This window comes from Ochotona curzoniae, unplaced genomic scaffold, assembly GCF_017591425.1.
Source record: "Ochotona curzoniae isolate NIBS_2020 unplaced genomic scaffold, NIBS_Ocur_1.0 contig_3622, whole genome shotgun sequence".
Taxonomy (NCBI): Eukaryota; Metazoa; Chordata; class Mammalia; order Lagomorpha; family Ochotonidae; genus Ochotona; species Ochotona curzoniae.
The window spans coordinates 2496980-2518682 of NW_024465926.1; the positions used below are offsets into that span (position 1 = coordinate 2496980).

Genomic DNA, 21703 nt, shown 5'->3' on the forward strand with positions numbered 1-21703 from the left:
TGGGTCTTTCACATGGGTGCAGGGGCCCAAGGACCTGGGCCGTCTTCTGCTGCTTTCTCAGGTATATTAGCAGGGAGCTGGATCCGAGGTGAAGCTGCCGGGACTTGAACTGGTGCCCGTGTGGGATGTCAGTGTCCCGGTAGTGGCTTAACTTGCTGCACTGTAGTGCTGGCCCCTGGGACTGACTTTTTTCTTTTTTTAAGATTTATTTATTGTTTTTCTTGGTAAATCAGATTTACAGAGAGAAGGTCCACTGGTTCACTGCCCAAGTAGCCGCAGTGACCAGAGCTGAGCCAATCCAAAGCCAGGAGCCAGGAGCTTCTTCTGGGTCTCCTACATGGGTGCAGGGTCCCAAGGCTTTGGGCCGTTCTCAACTGCCTTCCCAGGTGACAAGCAGGGAGCTGGATGGGAAGCAGGGCTGCTGGGATATGAAGTGGTGCCCATATGGGATCCTGCTGCAAGCGAGGCAAGGACTTTGATTTAGCCACTAGGTTACTGTGCCAGACCCGGGGCTGACTTTTTAAGGGCCTCTACAGAGCGTGTGTCTGCCAGGAAAGGCTTTCCACCTGGAGTCGGGGGATGTGGCTCTGACAGCGGGAGATCCTGTGTCCTGCCCTGTTTCCAGAAAGCTTGAGGGGGCACTCACAGGAGCAGCCCGGTTATCCTGTCATTCGGAGTGCCCAGTCACGCCACGGCAGCAGGTAGCCGCGGCCGTGGGTGCCTAAGGTCTGACTTCTGTTGTAAAGAAGCATCTTTGATTCTTGTCCTGTTTATTTAATTCTGAATTTTCTAATGTATTTCTAGTTGTTAATTTATCTAGAAATAAAGCAGTTTTCAGTGTCTAGTATTAATGATAAGACAGTGGGCAATTTTCTAGTCTTTGAACTTAGCAAGATTGAATTTTAGTTTTAGTTTTATAGCCTTGCTCTTGTGCTGGCTATCATAAAACATGCCAGCAATAATAATTTGTATTATTGTATTAATTTGTCTAAACTTCTAGTTTGAGTGAATCTTGAGGTGGTGCTGTGTTAAAGTCACTCTCGCTTGTCCTCTGAGTAACAGGCAGCCAAGGTGTGCCCTGTCGAAACCAAGCTGCTTTGTTCATAGGAGCTGCCAGGAGGTTATGGGCGCGTGAAACCGGACATCGTCACCTTTGGCGCTGGAGTGCGGGGTTCTGGCGTGAAAGAGGGCTGCCGCGCCCTCTCCGGGACCAGCGTCGCCTCTCCAGTGGTGGCGGGTGCTGTCACCTTGTTAGTGAGGTGAGTGCTGCTCAGCCGCCCAGCAGGTGTGCTGGGGCCCAGAGGGAGAGGACTGGGCTTGGTGGCTGGCTGGTGCTGTTTGCACTGCCGGGTGGCCAGCTGGTGTGTGTAAAGCAGAGGCAGCCACAGGCGCACAGCAAAGGCAGGATGACCTGTTCTCTTGTGTTCTTTGGTGTGTGTTTGTCATTTGTGTGTGCTGGAGCTGTGCTTTCTAGCCACATAATGTGTGTATACAGCAGGGAACAAAAGTAGACTCTCTGCCTCCCTCCCTTTCCTTACAGGCTCATTGTTCTAAGAAAGTGTTACTGTATTTATTTGAAAGGCAAAGTTAGATCCTCCATCTGCTGGCTTACTCCCTAAATGACCGCAGTAAAGGGGGTTGGACTAGGCCAAAGCTGGAGTCTGGGGCGCCATGTGGGTCTCCCATGTTGGCCCCGGTGCACCAGCAGGGAGTTGATCAGAAGTCATACAGCCAGGACTTGAATTGGCACTCATATGGTGCCAGTGTCACAGGCCATGGCTTAACTCACTGTGCTGATTTTTCTTCATGGCCCCATTGCCTTTTTCTCCATGAAGTGAGTGGTTTCTGGCGTGAGGTTATGAGGAACATAAATAGGTAGTTACTGTGGTGCAGCCAAGTAGTACCTCCCGTAGTGACCTGTTTGGTTTTGCTGTCCCGCCAAAGCCAGGTCCTGACCACTCCTCCAGGAGAAGGCAGGTCGGGTGTGCCTGGGGACAGCAGCACGCCCACAGTCATGTGGCTCTGTTCCTCATGCTTGGTTCTGACAAGGTTTGTCTTTGAAGCTAGCACTTATTTTGTCCCTATTTCCCTCTTGTCTATCTAGGTGAGGTCTTAGATGAGCTCTGCGTATTTGAAATTTATATCCTATGCTAATTTAAAAGTGAAATTACATTTAAAATTCTTTTTAGCATTGCTTGAGTGTTGGGAGTTTTGGTTCCCACTGCAGATAGCTTGGTCCCTGTTTCCTGCTTTCACATCCTTCCCTTCCATGTCAAAGGCAAACTCTTGAAAATGTTGACCTTGGCCGGAGTCGTCTTTGGAGAGTGACCATACACTTGCTTGGAATACAGTCTCTCCCTGGGTTGGGAGACGTGGGAAAAGGGCAAGGAGAGGTGGATCGGCTGTAACTTGGCTCTCTCAGGCCTTTTTATTTGCCAGGTAGAAGGAATTCAGCAAGGTCTGCGGTTTCTAACCTGATTGGTTGTAGAAACCAAAAATGGGGGGCTCATGGCTGTCCCCCGCCATGTGTGTTGGCAGGCAGGGAAGGTCCAGACCCACCACTGGGCCCCTCCGGAGGGAGCTGCGCAGTGATGTGAGGGGAAGGCCGTGTCCTGTCGCTGAGTCCGGATATTTTCAGCATCAAGGAAGCCTTCACCCTTCTCATCTGCAGCAGATAAAATGCCACTGAGATTGTTGAGAAGCGCCTGGCAGGCTTGACAATAGCTCACAGTGGAGGCCGGGCAACAAGGAAGTGGAACCTAACCTTTGATTTTGCTTTATGGGCTGGAAGAGGGGAAGATGGTTGACCTATAGCTTGCAGCAGTGCTTTTATCCTGCCATTAAGAATTAATGCGCCTTTATCTGCTCTTCTGTGTCGTGCTTCCCCTTTAGAAAGCAAACACCATCTGCAGAAATGGATGAGACTCAGGAAGGTTTGCTTTGTCTGCTGTCTCTCCCCTCAATTTAGGGATTAAAATGTATTCGTATTTATTCCTGTGGCTTTGCAGGAATGGATAGTTAGTGCCAGCGTTGGCTGTTCAAGTTGGTTCCGATGCGGCCTGCCAAGGCTCTGGAGGTGGGCTCAGCTCTGCACCCTGCTCCCGGGTGTTCTCTGCCAGGGCGAGCCGTCCCTTCCGCCCCTCAGATCCACAGTGGGAAAGCCCAGGCCCCCAGACCTGGTGTCCCTGACACTGCTGCCTCACGTGCTCTCTCCCAGCAGCCTTCTCCCTTACCAGCAAGCTCCCCCTGCTTGGGAACCTGTGCCCTTACCTAGTCTTGCCTCCTTCAGCCTGTGTGGTCAGTTAATTGAATTACTAGAAAAATGTGTGTTACCAATACATTGAACACGAAAGCACTAGTGCACAGAAGCCGTGTGGTCCGAGGGGGCTGCCCTGTGTGGGCCCAGCAGATGGGGAACAAGGTTGGCGGCCTCGTGTTGGCAGGGTGGGGTCTGATGTTCTTTTATTCAGAGAAAATGAGCACATGCCTGGTTTCCCCCTCAGCACGGTGCAGAAGCGGGAGCTGGTGAACCCTGCCAGCATGAAGCAGGCCCTCATCGCGTCGGCCCGCAGACTTCCTGGCGTCAATATGTTTGAGCAAGGCCATGGCAAGCTGGATCTACTCAGGGCCTACCAGATCCTCAACAGCTACAAGCCACAGGCAAGGTCAGTGTGCTGCTTCTCGGTGAGGGGTTCGCTGTGCACAGGAGCTCGTCCTTGAACCCCAGCCGCCACTGAGCAGGGCCCCGGTGCACAGTGTGTGTCTCACCGCTGTGCCGGGGTGCTGGCCAGCCACGCTCGTCACCGCTTCAGATGTTTAATGTATGGCGTCACAAATAATTGCCTCCTTTCTAGAAAGAGTGGGTAGTAATCTTGGGGTGACTGAGGTGGTTCTCCAGTGCCCTTGGGCTGGCTTCCCCTGGTGCAGCTGGCTGTTGGAATGAGTGAGTTCACGCTCACTGCGTGTCCTTAGGAAGCCATGCGTCACTCCTTTCTCCCGGTCTCCTTCTCTTGGTCTTTGTCCTGCAGGATTTGGGCTCCCACAGCATGGTGTTTTGGGGGGTCACCTTGCTTGCCTTTGACCTTTGGCACCTACTCTTATTCCTGTTCAGCTTGTACTTTGGAGCCTGCTGCTTGCTTGTTTGTAAACTGTCCTTTGATGTGGGTTTATCTGGTCTTTTCTCATGATGGTTTTACATCTGAGTTTTTGAAAACCAACACTTGTTTTGAGATGGTTCCGGAGTTACAGCGGAGTTTGATAAATACTAACTAGCCGAGCACCCTTACGATGCAGCTTTCCTGATGTTAACATGTGTAACTACGGAACAAGCTTCAAAATGTGATAGAATGCTGTGGACCAGTTACAGGCTTGGTTCAGATCTGACGCCCTGTCCCAGTCAGAGCATTGCTTGGGAACTGAACCAAGATCTGAGGCTGAGTTCAGTTTCACATTTGCTTGGATTTGTTCCTCAGTCACCGTCTTCTCAGTGGTATTCATTTCCGTTGTTTGAGTAGTGTCACTCTGGGCCAACACTAGTGTAGTCATGCAAGAGATTGACTGGGGGAAGACGCAGCCTGGTGAGGGTGAAGGAAGGGAGCAGGGAGAGGAGGGGAGAGCCGCTGAGTGTGCGGTGCTGAGAGGGTGTGGACACCTGGGGGGGTGGTAACCTGTAGGAGTGGGTCCTGAGAGGCTGGCCAGCCGGAGGTGTGGATCTGGAGGGAAGTAGTTGCTGTGTTAGCAGCAGGTGCAGCTCAGTTTGCTGTGGCCTGGGTGCCCTCTGCAGCTGGGTGCCCTCTGCAGCTGCCGAACTGGTGTGTGTGTGTCCCTGTTTCTGTGTCGGTTCCTCTGTGTATGTAGTGGAATCATGAATTCCTGCTGCTGTTAACATCGGTGTTCATTGTAGCCCTCCCTCTGCTTGTCTGTAGCTCCCCACTGCTCAGACAGCTGGCACTCACCATTGCAGTGTGTTTTCATATTTGCTTGGTCCTGGTGTAGTGTATACCATCCATCAGTTCTAGAATTACCAACCCATCCCCTGGTGGAGAGCAGATTGACGAGCTAGATAGAGAATGGTATTTCTGTAAGGTGTTTTGTGTCCTTGGCCTTACTGAATAGAATCTGTTTTTGAATGTTCCTCAGGTAATTATTTTCTTTCATTTTTAGTGCTGATGGGCTCATTTGTTATTGTTTGCTCCCGTCTGACTTGGTTGTTAGCTCCTGACTGGTCGTGGCCAGAGCTCCACACAGGTGCGCCCTGCAGTCCGCCCGTGCTTCCGGGCGGCCTGTGTGTTAACATGCATTTTTAGTTGGCACTCGACTTCCTTTCTGTGTGCCGGAAGACGTGTGGAGCAGAGCTCCTTGCCGTGCCCTGGGGACGGGGCCGTCACTCCTTCCCTCGCGCGGCCGAGCTCGTCTCCTGTGCTGCGTGCTCTGAGTGCTCTGGGCTTTATCCCTCCCACTGATTACATGGAAGGGTTTGTTTTTTTTTTTAATGGATTTGTATTAATTTTTATTTTGTTTGAAAGATGGAGATCAAAGTCTTCCATCTGCTGGTTGATTCCCCAGATGTCTTGGAGCAAGAGACTCCACTCAGGTTTCCTGCTAGGGTGGCAGAGACTCGGGGGTTTGACCAGCTGGCTGCTGCCCCCGGGTACGCACAGCAGAAAGCCAGGATTGAGGGTGGAGCTGGACTGGACCCCAGGCCCTCTGTGAGGGGACTGTGTGCCCTGACCAGTGTCTTAACCGCTGCCAAGTGCCTGCCCCGCACCTGAGTGAGTGTTTTAAGTTGTTCCCCATCTTGTGTGGCTGGAGTCTGCAGCAGTGAGTCACTCTCTGAATCTTGATAGTTGGTGCTTGTTCAAGGTGGTTCTTGGAAGTGGCAGTGCCTAGGGAATGCTGTGCCCCCTTCCAGGAGGGCGGAGAAGACGCCTGCGCCCCTCTCCCGGAGGGGCACGGAGCCCTGAAGGTGAGTGCCGTCTCGGGCGGGTTCCCTTGCATTCTGGTGCGTTTAAAGACATGGTGTTCAAGGGTCATTTAAAAAACCTTCCTTAGGAATGACCTGTTCATTTCTTTTCTCTTTTTTTTTTTTGTTCCCTGAGCGTCTGGGTTAGTGAGCCTTTGTCAGTGACGTGTACTCTGCGTCTGTCTTGAGCTTATTGACCATTCTCTGACGTCATGGTGGTTTTGACCAGGTAGTTGACTTTAAAATGGCAGTCAAATGTTGTTACCCTGTTGTTACTGCCTTTGGGTTTTGAGTCCTAGAAAGATTTTTACTGCATTAAGTGAAGGAAAAGAGATTCATCCATGTTTATTTCTAACCTTTGATTTATTGCATTTACTTGGTAATGCCTGAGCCGTCAGGAGTTTATTCTTGGATAGGGTATGAGGTGTGGCTCTAAGTTGTTCTTTTGTTAAATGGCCACTCATTTCTTGTAGCCCCCTTTGTTAAGAAGTCAGTCTGCTCCGGTGATCTGAGATGCTGTGTGTCTTCAGTGGATGTGGGATTTTCATGTATAGTTGGGTCTGACTTTGGACTTGGCCTAAGTGCATAGATGTTTGTTGGAACGTGTGTTGGGATTACACCCGATTGTAAATGAGCTTAGAATTGCTCCGAAAGAGCAGAGCCTGTGTCTTCCAGGAGGTGTCACTGTTGTCTTTCTGTAGGTTCACGCACTGCCGTAGGTGGAGTTTTCGGTTTTACCTGTTAAGTGGTTGACTTTTTTATGTCTTGCTACTTGACTGTGTGGTTGTATTATTGTTTCTCTGGGTTTTTCAGGGGAAATGGACATTCTGTGTGAGCAGAAGTTCTGCCCCTTCCTTGTCTGTTCCTGAGTCTGTTGATTTCTCTGTCGGGTTGCAAGCTGGTACCTCCGGCCCAGCGCTGGGTAGCAGCAGGGAAGGGAGCTGTGGCGCTCCTGAGTCAGGTGCACGCCTCTACTCCCCACTAGGGGGCGCTGGCTTTGTGACTGAGGTGCGGAAAGTAACATCACACAAGGCTAGCTATCACATGTGCGTTTTGCTTGGTTTTCATCAAAACTTTGTGATGAATTCCATGTTTTTAAGTATTTGCAGGCTTGTTAATGTTATATCAGTTTACTAATATTGAACCAACCCTACTTTTTGAAAATCGATTCTTGGTCATAGTGCATCATTATCTCACTAGGATGCTGACTTCTCTAGTGGACAGTGCACAGGTGTCACCTTTGCTGATCCACCCATGGGGACCGCAGGGCTTCCCCACTCACGATCTCAGGCCACTTGACAGCGCACAGGTGTCACCTTTGCTGATCCACCCATGGGGACTGCAGGGCTTCCCTACTCATGATCTCAGGCCAGGTGGTGTCTGTCCTGGATGACTGGATTGCGTGCTAATGATAACTGCCTGTGCAAGTCATAATGTCCAGAAGGTTTTTTTCTTTTTATTTTAATTTGGAAATTGAGTTGGCCCAGACCCAGTGACCTAGCAGAAGGTCCTCCCTGTGTGGTTGCTAACCTGACCTGGGCTATTCTTCCATGAGAAGTAGCAGCAGTGCGGTTTCTTGCTTGCTGAACCCAGCGCAGCTTGATGGACACAGCTCACTTACACCGATGCTCCGGTGAGGCCATCTTGGGGCACAGCCCGACTGCAACTCTTGCATCCTGCCTGTGTGTTCATCGGGTTTGCATCAGAAATAACGTTTACCCAGCACATACTTCCATTTCAAATGCAAGGAGACTGTCAAACAAACCAGTGTAGAAGAACCACATTCGGGCTTGGCATTTGGCAAGCGGGCCTCACAGAACTCTGCCAGAGTGAGTGTGGGGTTGTGTCCTAGCTGTGGATCTTACAGGAACAACACCTCGGGTGGGAAGACAGGACAGTCCCAGGAGTCAGCTCCTCAATCCGCCCTCCCTCCCACCTGGCAAGGTCCCACAGGGCTGCAGCTAGACGGAAGGAGGAAGGAGGTGTTCCCCACCCATGATGCTGTGTGTATGCAAATGCCCCGGCAGGCTGGCATGGAAGCCTCGTCGGTGCAGGAGCATCCCAAAGCCGAGTGCCCACGTGCAAGCTGAGGGCATCCTGCGGGTGCCCGCTTCCCAAGCACGGGTCTGCTGTGCTCCTTCCTGCACACTGGTGTTGCTTCTTTGCAGTTTTTTTCTTTTTTCTTTTTTTTTTTAACCTGGTCTACTCTATTCTCTGTTTCAGCTTGAGCCCCAGCTACGTAGATCTGACTGAGTGTCCCTACATGTGGCCCTACTGCTCCCAGCCCATCTACTATGGAGGAATGCCGACAGTTGTTAATGTTACCATCCTCAACGGCATGGGAGTCACAGGAAGAATTGTAGATAAGGTGAAACATCTCCCTGACTTGCTCTCTGACTTGGTGAACTTGGACCCTAGGGCCTTTACAAGTGTTCATGTCACACACCTTCAGTCTCTGTGGAGTAAGGCTGTAAATTAATGCAACCGACTTAACCTTCGTGCCGTGACCCCAAGTGTGGCCTTTTCCTCTCTGTACCCTTTCCCACCTATAATCAAAGGCACAAGCATAGATTTTATTCCTGATTTGAATGAGTGAGCCTCTGTGTTTGGAAGATGGGGTCTTTCTTTTGATTTGGAATTTATTTAAGCATTTCTTAAATGCTTCATAGATAGGACAACAGCAAGATAGAAAGCTAGAACAGACAGGGCACTTGCAGCCCAGCGGACACTGTCTGAAAACTCTGGCGTGGTCCTTATCTGGGGAAATGCCTGTTTTTTGTCCTTGTGTGGCGGGCAGAGTTGTGCAGTCTGTAAGCATGCGGGACCCAGTTAGCTGCAGGGCGGCTGGGCCCTGGAGGCGGTGGGTGTGTCCTGCAGAGCCGGCTTGCTGATGTTTGCTTCCTGTGTCCCCTGGCTGGGACAGTTAGGTGGTTTTCAGCTGCAAGCATGTCACAGACTCTTGCACACGTGGCTCTTTGCTGTCTGTCAGCCGCCCGAATCCTGTGTCTGGGCATGAATGTTGGTAGGCTCCCCAGTGGGTTGCTTTGCCTGGCTGGCAGCCAGGGGTGTTCGGGGCTGGTGCCTCCACCATGCCTACCCTGGCTCGTTAGCTTTTTTTGATTCCATGAGGTTTTGTGTTTTTTTCAGTCGATATGATATAAACAGGATTCACCCTGTTAGGTGATTTGGTGATTTTTGTGTGTGTGTTCCCCATGTTGTGCCATCATCTTCCACCAGAGACTTCCTACTTGCTGGCAGTCGCTCTCCGTTTCCGCTGTCCCTCCGACTGCCGGCAGTCCTGGCTCGCGTGGATTTCTCTGATCTGTGTGTTGCTGTCAGCGGGAGCGTGCAGTGGGGTCTCCCTTTGTGACTGGCTTTCCCATGAGCTCAGTGTTCCTGCCTCATCCATTTGTGTTTATTTGTGCGTCCATTGGGTGGCGTTTGGCTTTCCCAGGCGGTTCTTTTGGGGAGCAGGGGTTGGATGTTCAGGGCATTTTGTTCGTAAAACAGCCGTAGAGTGGGTTATTTATTTATTTATTACTTTTTAAGTTAAGTGTTTGAAAGTCAGTGATACAGACAGGTATCACGTAAACATTGATTCCCTCATGTGTCCACAGCAGTGGGCCTCCCAGGTGACCTGTCAGCTATGTGCCAAGCTCGCCGGGGGCGCACTGTCCCCCAGGAGGGATGAAGTGGGTGTCTTGGTAGCGTGCTGTGAGGCTTCTGCGCCTGTCTCCCTTGGTTTTTTTTATTATTATTATTATTATTTCATTTTATGACACAGTTTCTTAGGCTCTGGGATTCCCCCAACCCCTCCCCATGCCCTCCTCATGGTGGATTCCTCCACCTGTTGCAGTATCACAGTTCAAATCCAGTCATGCTTCCTTCTTTGCAAGCATGTACCATGCGTGGAGTCCACCTGGCTCCCTTGCTGCCAGTGTGCGTTCGCTCACTCCCTTGGGCCCTTTTCTGCTGGGCCAGGGTTTCCTTGCCCAGCGCGGACAAGGTCCTCTGGCCCCGGGGAGCTGACCCCCTGCTCTGTTCCCTGTCCAAGTCCCCCACTCATGGCTGGGATAGCAGATTCTCTTGTAAAATTCACATTCAATTTTAATTTTTAATTATTTCTTTCGTGATTTCAAAGATTTGAAACTTAACTCTCTTGAAACATAGTAAAGCCTCGCTGTGTGCGCGTGCTTGCTGATTTGCTTCTGTGTAATGATTGAATGTGGAGTTTTTCCATTTGTGTTGATTTGATACATGATGTAAGGAATGTATAGGTGGTGGCTGTGTCTCTGTTTCTAGCCAGGAGTCCCAGGAACATTATCCTGCATTGTGCTGCTGTGTTCCACAGATATTTTTGTTTTCTAGATTTTTTTTTTGATGTGCTGACTCACTTGGAGAATGTGTTCTTACTGTGTGGCTGATGAGGGAAGTGAGTCATCTATGTCGGTGTGAAGGTACAGTATGAGTTGGATATAAGAGCGAATGTGTGTTTCTTCCAGATGGTCCTTTCTCACATGTCCTCCCTTTGTGCCTTCCTCCAGGCAGGAGGCCGGCAGGCCCAGCCCCCTGACCGCACGCCCGCCCTCCTGCCTGCCTGCCGCTGCCTTAGAGCGTCCTGTTCCTTCCTGTGAATGCAGTCCTCTTGTCTCACACCTGACAGTGGCCTGCTCTCAGCTCAGTTGTCCTGCACACTTCCCTCTGACAGTGGGGGGCACCTGTGACAGCTCTCAGGAGCAGTGGGTCCTGGCCTCTCCAGGGGCCTCTTCCTAAAAGGCCCTAAGGGACTCTGGCTATAGGTCGCTCCGTGTCTGTGTTTCTTAAAAATATGTTTAGTTATTTGAGAGGCAGAGTGTCAGAGAAGAGACAGATCTTCTGTCCACTGAGTTGTTCCCCAAATGACCACAGTGACCAGGGCCGGATTACACCGAACCCAGGCACCAGGACCTTCGTCCTGGTCTCCCGCGTGGGTGGTACATGTCCAAGCACGTGGCTGTCATCCAGTGCCTTTCTAGGTGAGTTTCCAGGGAGCTGGGTCAGAGGCAGAACAGCCAGGACTCTCACTAGCGCTCTGGTGTGGGATGCTGGCAGTGCCAGTGTGGCTCAGCCCACAGTCTCACGGCCCCAGCCCTGGCATTGCCAGTGCGGCTCAGCCCACCGCTTCACACCACCAGCCCTGGCATTGCCAGTGCGGCTCAGCCCACCGCCTCGTGGCACCAGTCCTGGGGTTTGTTGTGTGTTGGCCTATTTAATAGAGTAGGCTTCTGGGCACTTGGCCCCAGCCTGGCCCAGCCCTGACCAGTAGACAAAAAATCTCTTCCCCCCTTTCTCCCTTCCCTCCTGCCCTGTTATCGTTTAAAGAAATAAAATGAATGTCTTTTAGAAACTGATTTAGGTAGTTTAAAAACAGGTTTATCTGATTTCCACATATTTCTGTTAGAGAACTTAACTTTAATCTTTGCTTTTTTTTTTTTTAATTCCTGCAGCCTGACTGGCAGCCCTATCTGCCCCAGAATGGGGACAACATTGAAGTTGCCTTCTCTTACTCCTCAGTGCTGTGGCCTTGGTCAGGGTACTTGGCCATCTCCATTTCTGTGACCAAGAAAGCAGCCTCCTGGGAGGGCATTGCTCAGGGCCACGTCATGGTCACCATTGCTTCTCCCGCTGAGGTGGAGGTAAGGATGTACTACAAAGTGGCTCTTGCTCTTTCATTGTCCCTTGCTAGCATGCCACAGGTCTCGGGGTGAGGTGCTGCCTGTAGGTTGGCCTGGCCTTGCTGGCTGGTCCTGGGGCCTCAAGAGCCACCACCAGGGTTAAGTGCAAGCTGGTGAGTGAGTAGTGGTGCTTCCTGCTGCCTTCCCAGGTGTGGACAGTATCCGAGAGAGAGTTCGCATCTGCCGAGCAGCTGCCCTGCTGAGACGGGCCGGGACGAAGCCTGTCCTCCCGTGTGAGTGGCAGGGCCCCAGTCCTTGGGCAATCTTCTGCTTTTCTAGGCTGGGAGCAGCTGGGACTCGAACTGCCTCTGGATACTGGCACTGTAGCCAGCCCTGGAGGACTTGGGGACAGATTGTAATCTCAGAAGCAACCTACCACAAAGACATGTAGCGCTCCCCCCGTGTGCTGCTAGGGGCTAGGGGACAGAGAATCTGAAGCTTTAAAAGAATTCGAGTCATTGAGATTTGCTGTGGCTGGAAATTCTTGTGTTCAAATTATTCATGTCAAATTGGCAAATGGAATTGATCCTTTAAAATCTGGAAACCTGGAAGATTTTTCTGGGAAAGAGCAACATTTCAAGTTTCTTTCTTTCTTTTTTGTTGTTGTTGTCGTTGTTCGTTTGTTTTTTAAAGTCACAAAATGGCGCAGAGCAGACTTCAACGGTGAAGCTCCCAATGAAGGTGAAGATAATTCCGACTCCCCCTCGCAGCAAGAGGGTGCTCTGGGATCAGTACCACAACCTCCGCTATCCCCCCGGCTACTTCCCGAGGGACAACTTACGCATGAAGAACGACCCTTTGGACTGGTGAGCAGCCGCCAGATGCAGCGCTCTTGCACTCCACAGCCCGCCCGTGGGGAGTGGGCTCCGCTCTTGTGCTGCCCTGGGGGAGGGGACATTGCTTGGCTTGTGGCCCTGGACCAGCTCTTGGTCCATACTGAAAATGAGAGTAAGAGGGGCTTGGAAGCCCTGACCAGAAGACTTAAAGGGTCAGATATGCCTTTTATGAAGTAAGCTGTCTCTGGAGAGCAGATTCAGGAAGCTGTGATCAGAGGCAGGTGGGCAAGAAGCTGAGGGCAGTTGGCAGAAGTCCAGACTACAGGGCAGCACGTAGCGCCAGCGCTGTGCGGACGGCCTGAGCCCCTTGGGGCAGGGAGCTGCTCCCTGGGCTCCTCGCTGGGGAGACAGTCGGCAGAGTGCCCGTGGGAAGGCGAGCACATTCCAGAGAGGCGCAGAAGCACCGTCTGTGGCAGTGATTTCTGCTATGTTGTCATCCTGGTACTTGCTCTTGGGGCTCGTTCCAGCGTGTCTGCAGCCCCACGGCTGTGTGCTAAGCTAATTTGTCAGGTGCAGATGGTTGCTGGCAGTTTTCATGAATGCCCTGTGAAGTGATGCTTCAGTGCACTTCAAAAATAGGTGTGTGCTGTGCTTGCCGGGTCTTTTCCTTGTGTGCTGTGTCCACGGATTTCTCTCAGCAGCCCAGAGACTACAGGCACGGACAAGCAGGTCTCTGGCCCAGGGCTGCCATCCCTGGCCTGCCCCACTGGTCACTCTGCTGCATTTTTCTGGGTGCAGCCAGACTCCACAAGCTTGAACCTGTGTTCAGATGGGCCTCTTATAGGCCAGAAGTGGTCACGTTGATGCTGTGGCTTACTGCTTTTCAGGAATGGTGACCACGTCCACACCAACTTCAGGGACATGTACCAGCATCTGCGGAGCATGGGCTACTTTGTGGAAGTCCTCGGCTCCCCCTTCACGTGTTTTGATGCCAGTCAGTATGGTGAGCAGTCGCGGGGGGCTGGCCTGGGGCTCTTGTCGCTGACATTGGGCGGCTGTGAAACGTGTGGGGAAGGGAGCGTGTGTGTCTGCGCGTCCTCGTGGAGGGTGGGAGCGGGGCTGACAGGACAGCGTGCGGGGGCTGCGACGCTGCCCGAATGCCAAGCTCTCAGACCAAAGGGCACAGCATTTTGTGTAGAAGTTCTGGTCTACTGCTGCTCAAGCAGGTGAGAAGCCTCCGTGTTAGGCAGCACAGACGAGAACTAAGCCCGCTCCCCGGCCTTGCTTTGCTGGGCTCTGGTCCTTAGTCCCCCCGTGCAGCGGCGGGACGGCGTTCAGCCAGCAGACGGGAGGAGGCAGTCTGAGCGCCAGTTCTCTGTGAAGCCGTGTGTGTGTGTGTGTGTGTGTGACGCTTGCGTACCCAGGTCGCTGTTCTGAGCCGTGGCACTCTGTCTGCTAGGCACCTTGCTGATGGTGGACAGTGAGGAGGAGTACTTCCCCGAAGAGATCGCCAAACTGAGGAGGGACGTGGACAACGGCCTGTCGCTGATCGTCTTCAGCGACTGGTACAACACCTCAGTGATGAGAAAAGTCAAATTTTATGATGAAAACACAAGGTACTGAAAAGAGTGGGCATTTGAATGAGAAATGTGACTTGAATGTTTTTTAAGATTTTATTTTTATTGGAAAGTGAGATACACAGAGGAGAGACAGAATATCTTCAGGCCGCTGATTCACTCTGTAAGTGACCGCAACGGCCAGAGCTGAGCTGAAGCTATGAGCCCAGAGTCTCTTCTGGGTCTCCCATGCGGGTGCAGGGTTCCAAGGCTTTGGGCCGTCCTATGCTGCTTTCCCAGGCTACAAGCAGGGAGCTGGAAGGGAAGCAAGGCCACAAGAATTAGAACCGGCGCCCATATGGGATCCCAGTGCATAAAAGGCAAGAACTTTAGCCACTAGGCTACCACACTGGGCCCAACTTGAATTTCATTTTCTACAAGCCTTGGAAGCCCAGTGTCTTAAAGGGCTGATCTTTGTGTTTAGTAGAAACCCCCCTCCCCCACGAGGGTCTCCCTGGAGGAGAGCTCTGGGGGGCGTCTGCTTGGCAGCCTGAGAGCTGATTCAAGTCCTGGCAGAAATGATTTGTCATCTTTCCTCAAAATAGTTCACAATAAATGAATTATGATTGAGGATTCCCAGTGTGACTTAAACTTTTATAAACTTTTTTCTCATCATTTCCTGCTCCAGCCAGGTTAGATGACAGGTGCTAGTGGTGCTGGTCAAGGGGGCACCATCTTCACTTCATGGAGTGCATTCAGTTTCCATATGTTGCTCTGTTCTCGTGCCCCGATGCTCGGCCTCAGTTGAGAGGGCTGGATGGTGGCAGGAGAGACCCAGTGCTGTCCTAGGCAGGCAGTGCACATGGGGTGTTCCAGCTGCTGTATCTGCCGTCACCTTTACAGGCAGTGGTGGATGCCAGACACTGGAGGAGCCAACATCCCAGCCCTGAATGAGCTGCTGTCTGTGTGGGATATGGGGTTCAGCGATGGCCTGTATGAAGGGGAGTTCACCTTGGCAAACCATGACAGTAAGGCTTGGGGTTTGTGCTGCAGGGGGCGCTGATTCCCGGAGGGCTTGGGCACCCACACCTTTCAGTCACAGTTTGACTGAATGCGCTGGTTTCTCATTACGCCGGGCTGCGGAAGGAACCAGCCAGGATTTTCAAAATTACACCTGTAAAGCTGTATGATATACATATTTATTTAGTGCTAACCTATAAAGAGTCTGAAAAGTAAATATTCCCCAACAAGAGCTGCTTCCCAGGTTCCTGCCAACATGCCAACAGGGCCATTGGCAGTGCTGGCTGACAGCTCAGTCTCCTTCCGACGGGGGTTGCCAGCCCTGGCTCCGGGGGTGTCACATCTCTACTCTCACATCCGCGCAGGAATTTTGTTAATCCTGCTTTTCCTCCTTGGTTTAAGTTGATCCCCTGCAGTTTCTGGTGTTTGAAGGGTGCATGTGGCTTCTTGAGGTGCTGGGGGAGCTGTTCCGGGGTGTTCCGGGCCCTGTAAGCAGAGCTGCTGTTTTCTAGTGTACTACGCCTCGGGCTGCAGCATCGCCAGATTTCCAGAAGAGGGCATAGTGATCACACAGACTCTGAAGGACCAAGGTAACGGCCGTGGGCTTTCCCCTCTTGTCTTCTTGCTGTATGAAGATTTTTAAATGCTTGCTAAAGCTTGTTAGGGCAGTGCCTTTCCAGGTCTTCCTCAGCCTTGTGTGGGCCTCGCTGCAGAAGGCTCCAGTCCGCTTCCCCTGGGTCACTGTCCCTGGGCGAGCCAGGGAGGAGCAGGAGTGAATTGTGCCACCTTTGCTTCTCAAAGTAGGAGCATGGGGTGGGACGAAGCTGCCAACAGAAGCCATAGGACGCCCTTCCTGGGCCCGTCGCTCCCTTCCTGGGCTTGTCACTCCTCAGTTTCCGCTCTTCCCTGCAGACAGCCTGCATGCTCGGCAGGTGGCCCCTTGTCCTGCAAGGTCAAGTTCACTGTGTGGGAAGATTGCTGTCTTGCTGTAATTGGCATTAGGGACAGTTCTGCTAGTTGAAAAAGTAGGAGTTATTTACCTAGTTGCAACTGCAGTGTAGAATTGTGTTTTATTACCTGGACAGGAATTCTTTATTTCATCAGGAAAAGGTCAGCCAGTGCATACACGCGTGTCACAGGTCTGTGTGCTAATGTCCAGTGCGCAGTGACCATGTCTTCCTGGTCATTTGACACAGTTTTCTGTGATGTGCTGACTTATCTAGAAGCAGTTGGCTGACATTGTCACTTCGCTTGGAGAGGTGGACAGGGCTGGAGCAGAGGTCTGCTGGTTGACTGGCTCCCCTGCGACAGGGAGAGAAACCGGAAGTAGGTTGAAGGATGCGTGCCTCCGTGTGTTCTGGTGCAATCTGAAATAAAAACCAATTACCTTGAGGTGCTTTATAAAGGGTTTTTTATAAAGGCTTTAGGTTGGTTAATGCTTTTGATGCAAAACAGGACTTTGAAAATCTGTTTGCTGCATCAGAAAAGACCTTGTTGTCGAACTGTCAGGCTGGCGCCCTGTGGACGGCACTGGCACGCACGCTTCCCTTTCGTCTCTCCCTCCTCCCTCTGTAGGACAGCTCCTTTCTCTCCTCAGCTCCCGGGTAATTACAGAGAGCAGGCAATGTTGTGTTTGTTCAGCTGCAGACACACTGAACATGAATAAAGTGGAACACACTGCTCCCGATGAAGATGCGTGCCTCTTCCTGGTGCTGAGGAGATAACAGGGGAGTGCTGGGGAGGGGGCCGCTGACAGTGGCTTTTGAGGAAGTAGTTTAGCTCGTTACATGGTTTGTCATGAATAAGAAAATTCTGGCGTTGGAAGTCTTTTTTGTGAAATTAATACAGCAGGCTACTGTCACGGAAGCAGGGCATGGCAGAGACGATGAGCTTAGCAGTTCAGATCATGGTGATGGCACTGTTTCAAATTGGAGTGCCTGGGTTTCATATCTGGCTGCAACTTCCTGCTAACGTGATCCCTGGGACACAGCAGGTGCTAATGGCACAAGTTAGTGGGTTCCTGGCACCTGTGTGGGAAGCTTAGCTTGAGTTCCAGCTCTTGACCTTGGTGCCTCGCCTGAGGATGTTGCAGGCATTTGGGGAAACGAGCCACTGAACGGGAGATAATAAAATGCAAACCCAGCTGTCAGTATATGCAACTCTTTGCAGACTGGCTTTCTTTTGTCTAGAAAGTGTGGAAGTGGGACAAGAGTTGGTGTTGTGTGAAAAGGGAAAGTAGTTGGAAGGTTGTAAATGGGACCTTGCACAGTCTCAGGCAGCAGAGCAGGTGTGTGTAGAACTACTCGCTTACATGTACTTTGCTAAACCCAGACTGGTTGGTGGTGTCCAACACATGGCTTTCCTGCCCTGAAAGTTTGCACATTGATTAAATATTAGATTTTACAGATTTTGTTGTTGTTTGAATTAAATCTCTAACTGGAAAATAATTGGACAAAATTCATCTCTGGTTTTGTTGTTGTGTTGATTCAGGATTGGAAGTTTTAAAGCAAGAAACAGCAACTGTTGAAAATGTCCCCATTTTGGGACTGTATCAAACTCCAGCTGAGGGTGGAGGCCGCATCGTGCTGTATGGAGACTCCAACTGCCTGGATGACAGTCACCGACAGAAGGGTGAGAGCCAGCGCATGGGCTCAAGGTCTGTCCTCTCTGCTCAGTGGATGGGCACCTACTCCCAGGAGCTAGTGGGAGCTTCTGTTACTTGGAATATGCCAGTAGGTGTCCGAAGCAAAAGCCCTAGTTCTCCCTGTCTCCATCTTTACTGTCCGTAGGCAGGTGGTGTCCACCTCCTCTGTTCCGTGGACAGGCCCTTTCCCCTGTGGCCTAAGCACCTCTCCCACTTGTACAGCCCACAGCCTTCCTCAGGGAGGGGTGTGGTGGTGTTGCCACCTTTGAGAGTGAAGGGGCACAGCGGGCACTGCCGCCCCTGCCTCCACCCTCTCTGCTCCCTCCGGGTTAGGGGCTTAAAGCCAGGAGTGAGTGATGGAAGTGCTACACATTTTACCTGGATGAGACATGGCCTCTGAGTGCCTGCGTCTCACCCTTGTGTTGGCAGCCAACACACAGGCCCAGGAGTTGTCTGTGTGCCTCTTTTGAAGTTAGAGTTGATGTTGATTGAATTCCAGGCATTTATGTAAATCTTTGGGATGTGGCTGATTTTTTTCAAATATTAAAAGTGAGCATTCAAGTCATTGTTGAAAGATTAATGGCTTATTTCCAGAGAGAATCTAAGACCTGAGCTTTCCTGATACGAATCTTTATGAAAATTTCACATCTCTGGGGCCAGCCCAGTGGCTCAGGCTAATTCTGTATCTTGCAGTACCTGCATCCCATGTGGGTGCCAGTTCTAGTCCTTGGGCCTCTGCATTCACATGGGAGACCCAGAGGAAGCCCCTGGCTTTGGTTCAGCTCGGCCCTGGCTGGTGTGGCGAGATGGAAGACCTCTCTTTGTCTCTCCATGGGAGTGATCAGCAGCCCCCAACTCAGAGTCCCCCTGGTGCTTGTGCAGTGCCTCTCCGGGGGGTCAGTGTTTTCCAGGTCCTGTCTGCCCATTGGCCTGTGTCCCCATTCCCAAGACCATTCTTTCTGTTCTGTCCATGAGGGGCCCGGGGCGGAGTGTAGTCCTGGGCTGTTAGTGCAGCCCAGCATAACGTGGTGTGGACCTGTGTGCTGCGCTGGGCCTTTAGAGTGGAGCCCATGATTGGGCCCTGCCCTGCTGTGCTGAGCTCAGGATGGGGCCCTGATCAGGGGTTGTGTCTGCATGAGAATGGGGCACCACGATGCGCTGGATTTGCTTTCACCTGCTCTTCTGACTTGGGAACTCCTATCTTGCCCTTCCTTCTGGAGGCTAGCTAGATTTTTTTTTGTTCCTGTAGTTTCCTTTTTGGAAAAAGGAATTCCTAAACGATATGTTTATTGATTCTGCAGACTGCTTTTGGCTCCTGGATGCGCTCCTTCAGTACACATCCTATGGGGTGACCCCTCCCAGCCTCAGTCACTCTGGGAACCGGCAGCGTCCTCCCAGCGGAGCAGGCTCTGCCCCTCCAGAGAGGATGGAAGGTGAGTGGGCTGTGTGACGTCTCAGTGGGGTGACTGGATCTAGCTGAAGCGATGCTGCTGTGTGGTTGCGCTGGCCGGGGATGGAACCTCTTAGTGCTGACCACTGCTTGTGTTTGCTGACACACAGTGACAAGCGAGCAGGGTCTCCGCCTGCAGAGGGTTGTCCCCGTAGTGTCAGCATGGACAGTGACAGAGGGCCCCATGTGCAATTGCTTGCCTGTGGTCACCCCAGACCGCAGGTCAGAGCTGAGGGAGAACCACCAGGCGCTGAGAGCAGGTACAGGTACCAAGCTCCAGGCTGGGTGATCCTGTGAGAGTCGGTGTGATTTCCAGCTTGGTGATGAAGGCCCAGAGCTGAGGGAAGTGCAGTTACTGCCCTGGTCACCCAGACAGGCCTGTGGTGGAGCCTGGAGCTTGACATGGACCTAGAGGACATCTCGGGGTAGAGCCACGAGTTCCAGATGTGTGCACCACAAAGCAGTGCCTGAAACTAAGGGTGAGCCACAGGTGAAATCCATTTTAGTAACACTTTATCCCAGGGCATCGAAACAGTTTATTTAAGTACTTGATCCCCTTTCAGTGGCTCAGTAACAAGGCGTGGCCACAGGCCATGTTTAGTGATACAAATCTTAAAAATACAAGGAATTTAGAAAATGCAGGAGTTTGTTTTGGTTTTGGCCAGGGAATTAAATACTTTGGGGTGGGGGCAGATTTGCCTACATAAGCCTGTCTGAGGGTCAGCTTCCTTGGGGGTAGCCTGGGGTGTGCACAGTGTATGGCTCTTCCAGGGGAGTCCTGACACTTGGCTCAGCTCTGGCAGTGAGGGCATGTGGGGTGAGAGGAGCCGGGCGGCCACGGCCCCAGCTGCACAGAGATCGGCTGCCAGCTCAGCAGGCAGAGCAGCGCTGTTGACAGCACCTGTGCGTGGCATGATGCTGAGGCTTCCCCATGTTGTTGCTGTCGCTCGTACCATAGGAAACCATCTTCATCGGTACTCCAAGGTTCTAGAGGCCCATCTGGGAGACCCGAAGCCTCGTCCTCTGCCGGCATGTCCACACTTGTCTTGGGCCAAGCCACAGCCTTTGAATGAGACGGCACCCAGGTCAGTGCCTGCCTGCCCTCCCTCTCTGTCTGCAGGCCTGAGTCATGCCTCCTCTTTTTTGTTTTTGTTTTTGTTTTTTTTAAGGAGAGAGTTGCATTTTCCTGGTGTCGTTATGAAGTGATTAGATCTTTGAGTCAGCTGTTTCTTGGGGGATAACTAAATGCTGAGCTCCATGTTGACCTTTAGAAACGTTCTACATGAAAGAGTGCTTTCTGATGCAAGTAAACTGTGGTTTAAATCTTGTTGAAAAGCCATGAGCCTACCACCAAGTCACGTGACCAAAGCTCTGGCTCCTTAGCTTGGGTGCAGGGCTGCCCTGGGCCACTGTGCTCCCTGAGTGAGATGCTGTTGGGTGCGTCCTCTGTCATGCCTTGTGCCAGATTGCTGTGAGTACATGAGTACATTGGCTGTGCTGAGGGAGCCTGGCCACCTCTGGGGGATGGTGGCACGGCCCCCCCTGCTTGTCCTGGCACCCAGCAGTATGCTCTGCATGCCGCTTGCCATCCTTTGCGGTAGCCTTTGTTTGGTCACCCCTTCATGAGCCAGTTCAGTCCTTCCGGAAGGCGCCTCCTCCATTTCTGTCTGTGGCAGCCCTGCCTGCGTGGGCCACTGCAGAGAATGGGATGCCTCCTAAGTGCCTGGATGGGGTGCTGGGGCTTGCTCTGTTGAAGCACGGACTGTGTCCAGGGACAGCTGTCAGAATGTTTCTCCCAGTCTTCAGGCTGCCCAGCGTGCTGGGTGAGCAGCTGTGATGTGGCCCAAGGGCTGCTCTCGCTGGTGCGACTGGGAAGGCTCCGGAGGCTTCTCTGCTTTGCTGACTGTCATTGGCACTCCAGGGCCAGGGTGACAGAATCAGCTACTTATTGTCTCGTCAGCAGTTTTCTTCCTGAACTTTTAATTAATGAGTACTTTTCCATTCCCATTAACATCCCATCATTTAAAAATTTCTGAGAAGTTTCCATTTTTACATCCTGCTTATTTATAACCCGTTATTATTTGAGCGTTCAGCCCAGATTGCATATTCCAGCCGTGCTCCTCAGTTCCCTCTGTGAACGGCGCTTGCTGCAGTTGCAGGAGGGCAGCTGGTGGCCACAGTGTCCTTCTCTGGCTGCCTGTCCACATCAGATAATCCAGTACTGCACTGCTCTATCAGGCGATAATGTTCAGCTCCTGGAATTGGATTTTCAGAGTTCGTATCAGTAATTCCTTTTCCTTAACACGCTGCTGGCTCTCACTTTATCTCACATTTCACATCTTGCCGAGAACACTGCTTGGTCCCCAGACAGTTCCAAATCTTCAGAAGAGCCTGAGGTGACTGATGGCCCCACACACCCTGCGGCGGGCACCCTGACTCCTGGCATGGCTGCGGCTAGCCGTGCAGCCTGGGAAGACCCCCGCTCAGGGGGTATCGAGTGCAGTGACTGTTGCCATGGCTGCTTGTCTCAAAAGTGCTCTCACGAAATGATTAGCACCACAGCACAGGTTGTCACTGTGAG

At 51.9% G+C, this 21703-nt stretch overlaps 1 protein-coding gene across 2 annotated transcripts in view; it reads left to right on the plus strand.

Annotated features, from left to right (window-relative positions):
- Window positions 1-21703, plus strand: part of MBTPS1 (membrane bound transcription factor peptidase, site 1) — a 51926-nt gene that overhangs the window by 26933 nt on the left and 3290 nt on the right. For both annotated transcript variants that reach the window (XM_040982301.1, XM_040982300.1), the window contains exons 11-22: window positions 1108-1259; window positions 3504-3665; window positions 8186-8330; window positions 11449-11637; window positions 12310-12482; window positions 13340-13455; window positions 13912-14068; window positions 14912-15036; window positions 15541-15618; window positions 17519-17659; window positions 18974-19105; window positions 20081-20207. In XM_040982301.1, coding sequence (XP_040838235.1) covers window positions 1108-1259; window positions 3504-3665; window positions 8186-8330; window positions 11449-11637; window positions 12310-12482; window positions 13340-13455; window positions 13912-14068; window positions 14912-15036; window positions 15541-15618; window positions 17519-17659; window positions 18974-19105; window positions 20081-20207 — 1697 coding nt within the window. The remainder of the gene's footprint in view (window positions 1-1107; window positions 1260-3503; window positions 3666-8185; window positions 8331-11448; window positions 11638-12309; window positions 12483-13339; window positions 13456-13911; window positions 14069-14911; window positions 15037-15540; window positions 15619-17518; window positions 17660-18973; window positions 19106-20080; window positions 20208-21703) is intronic.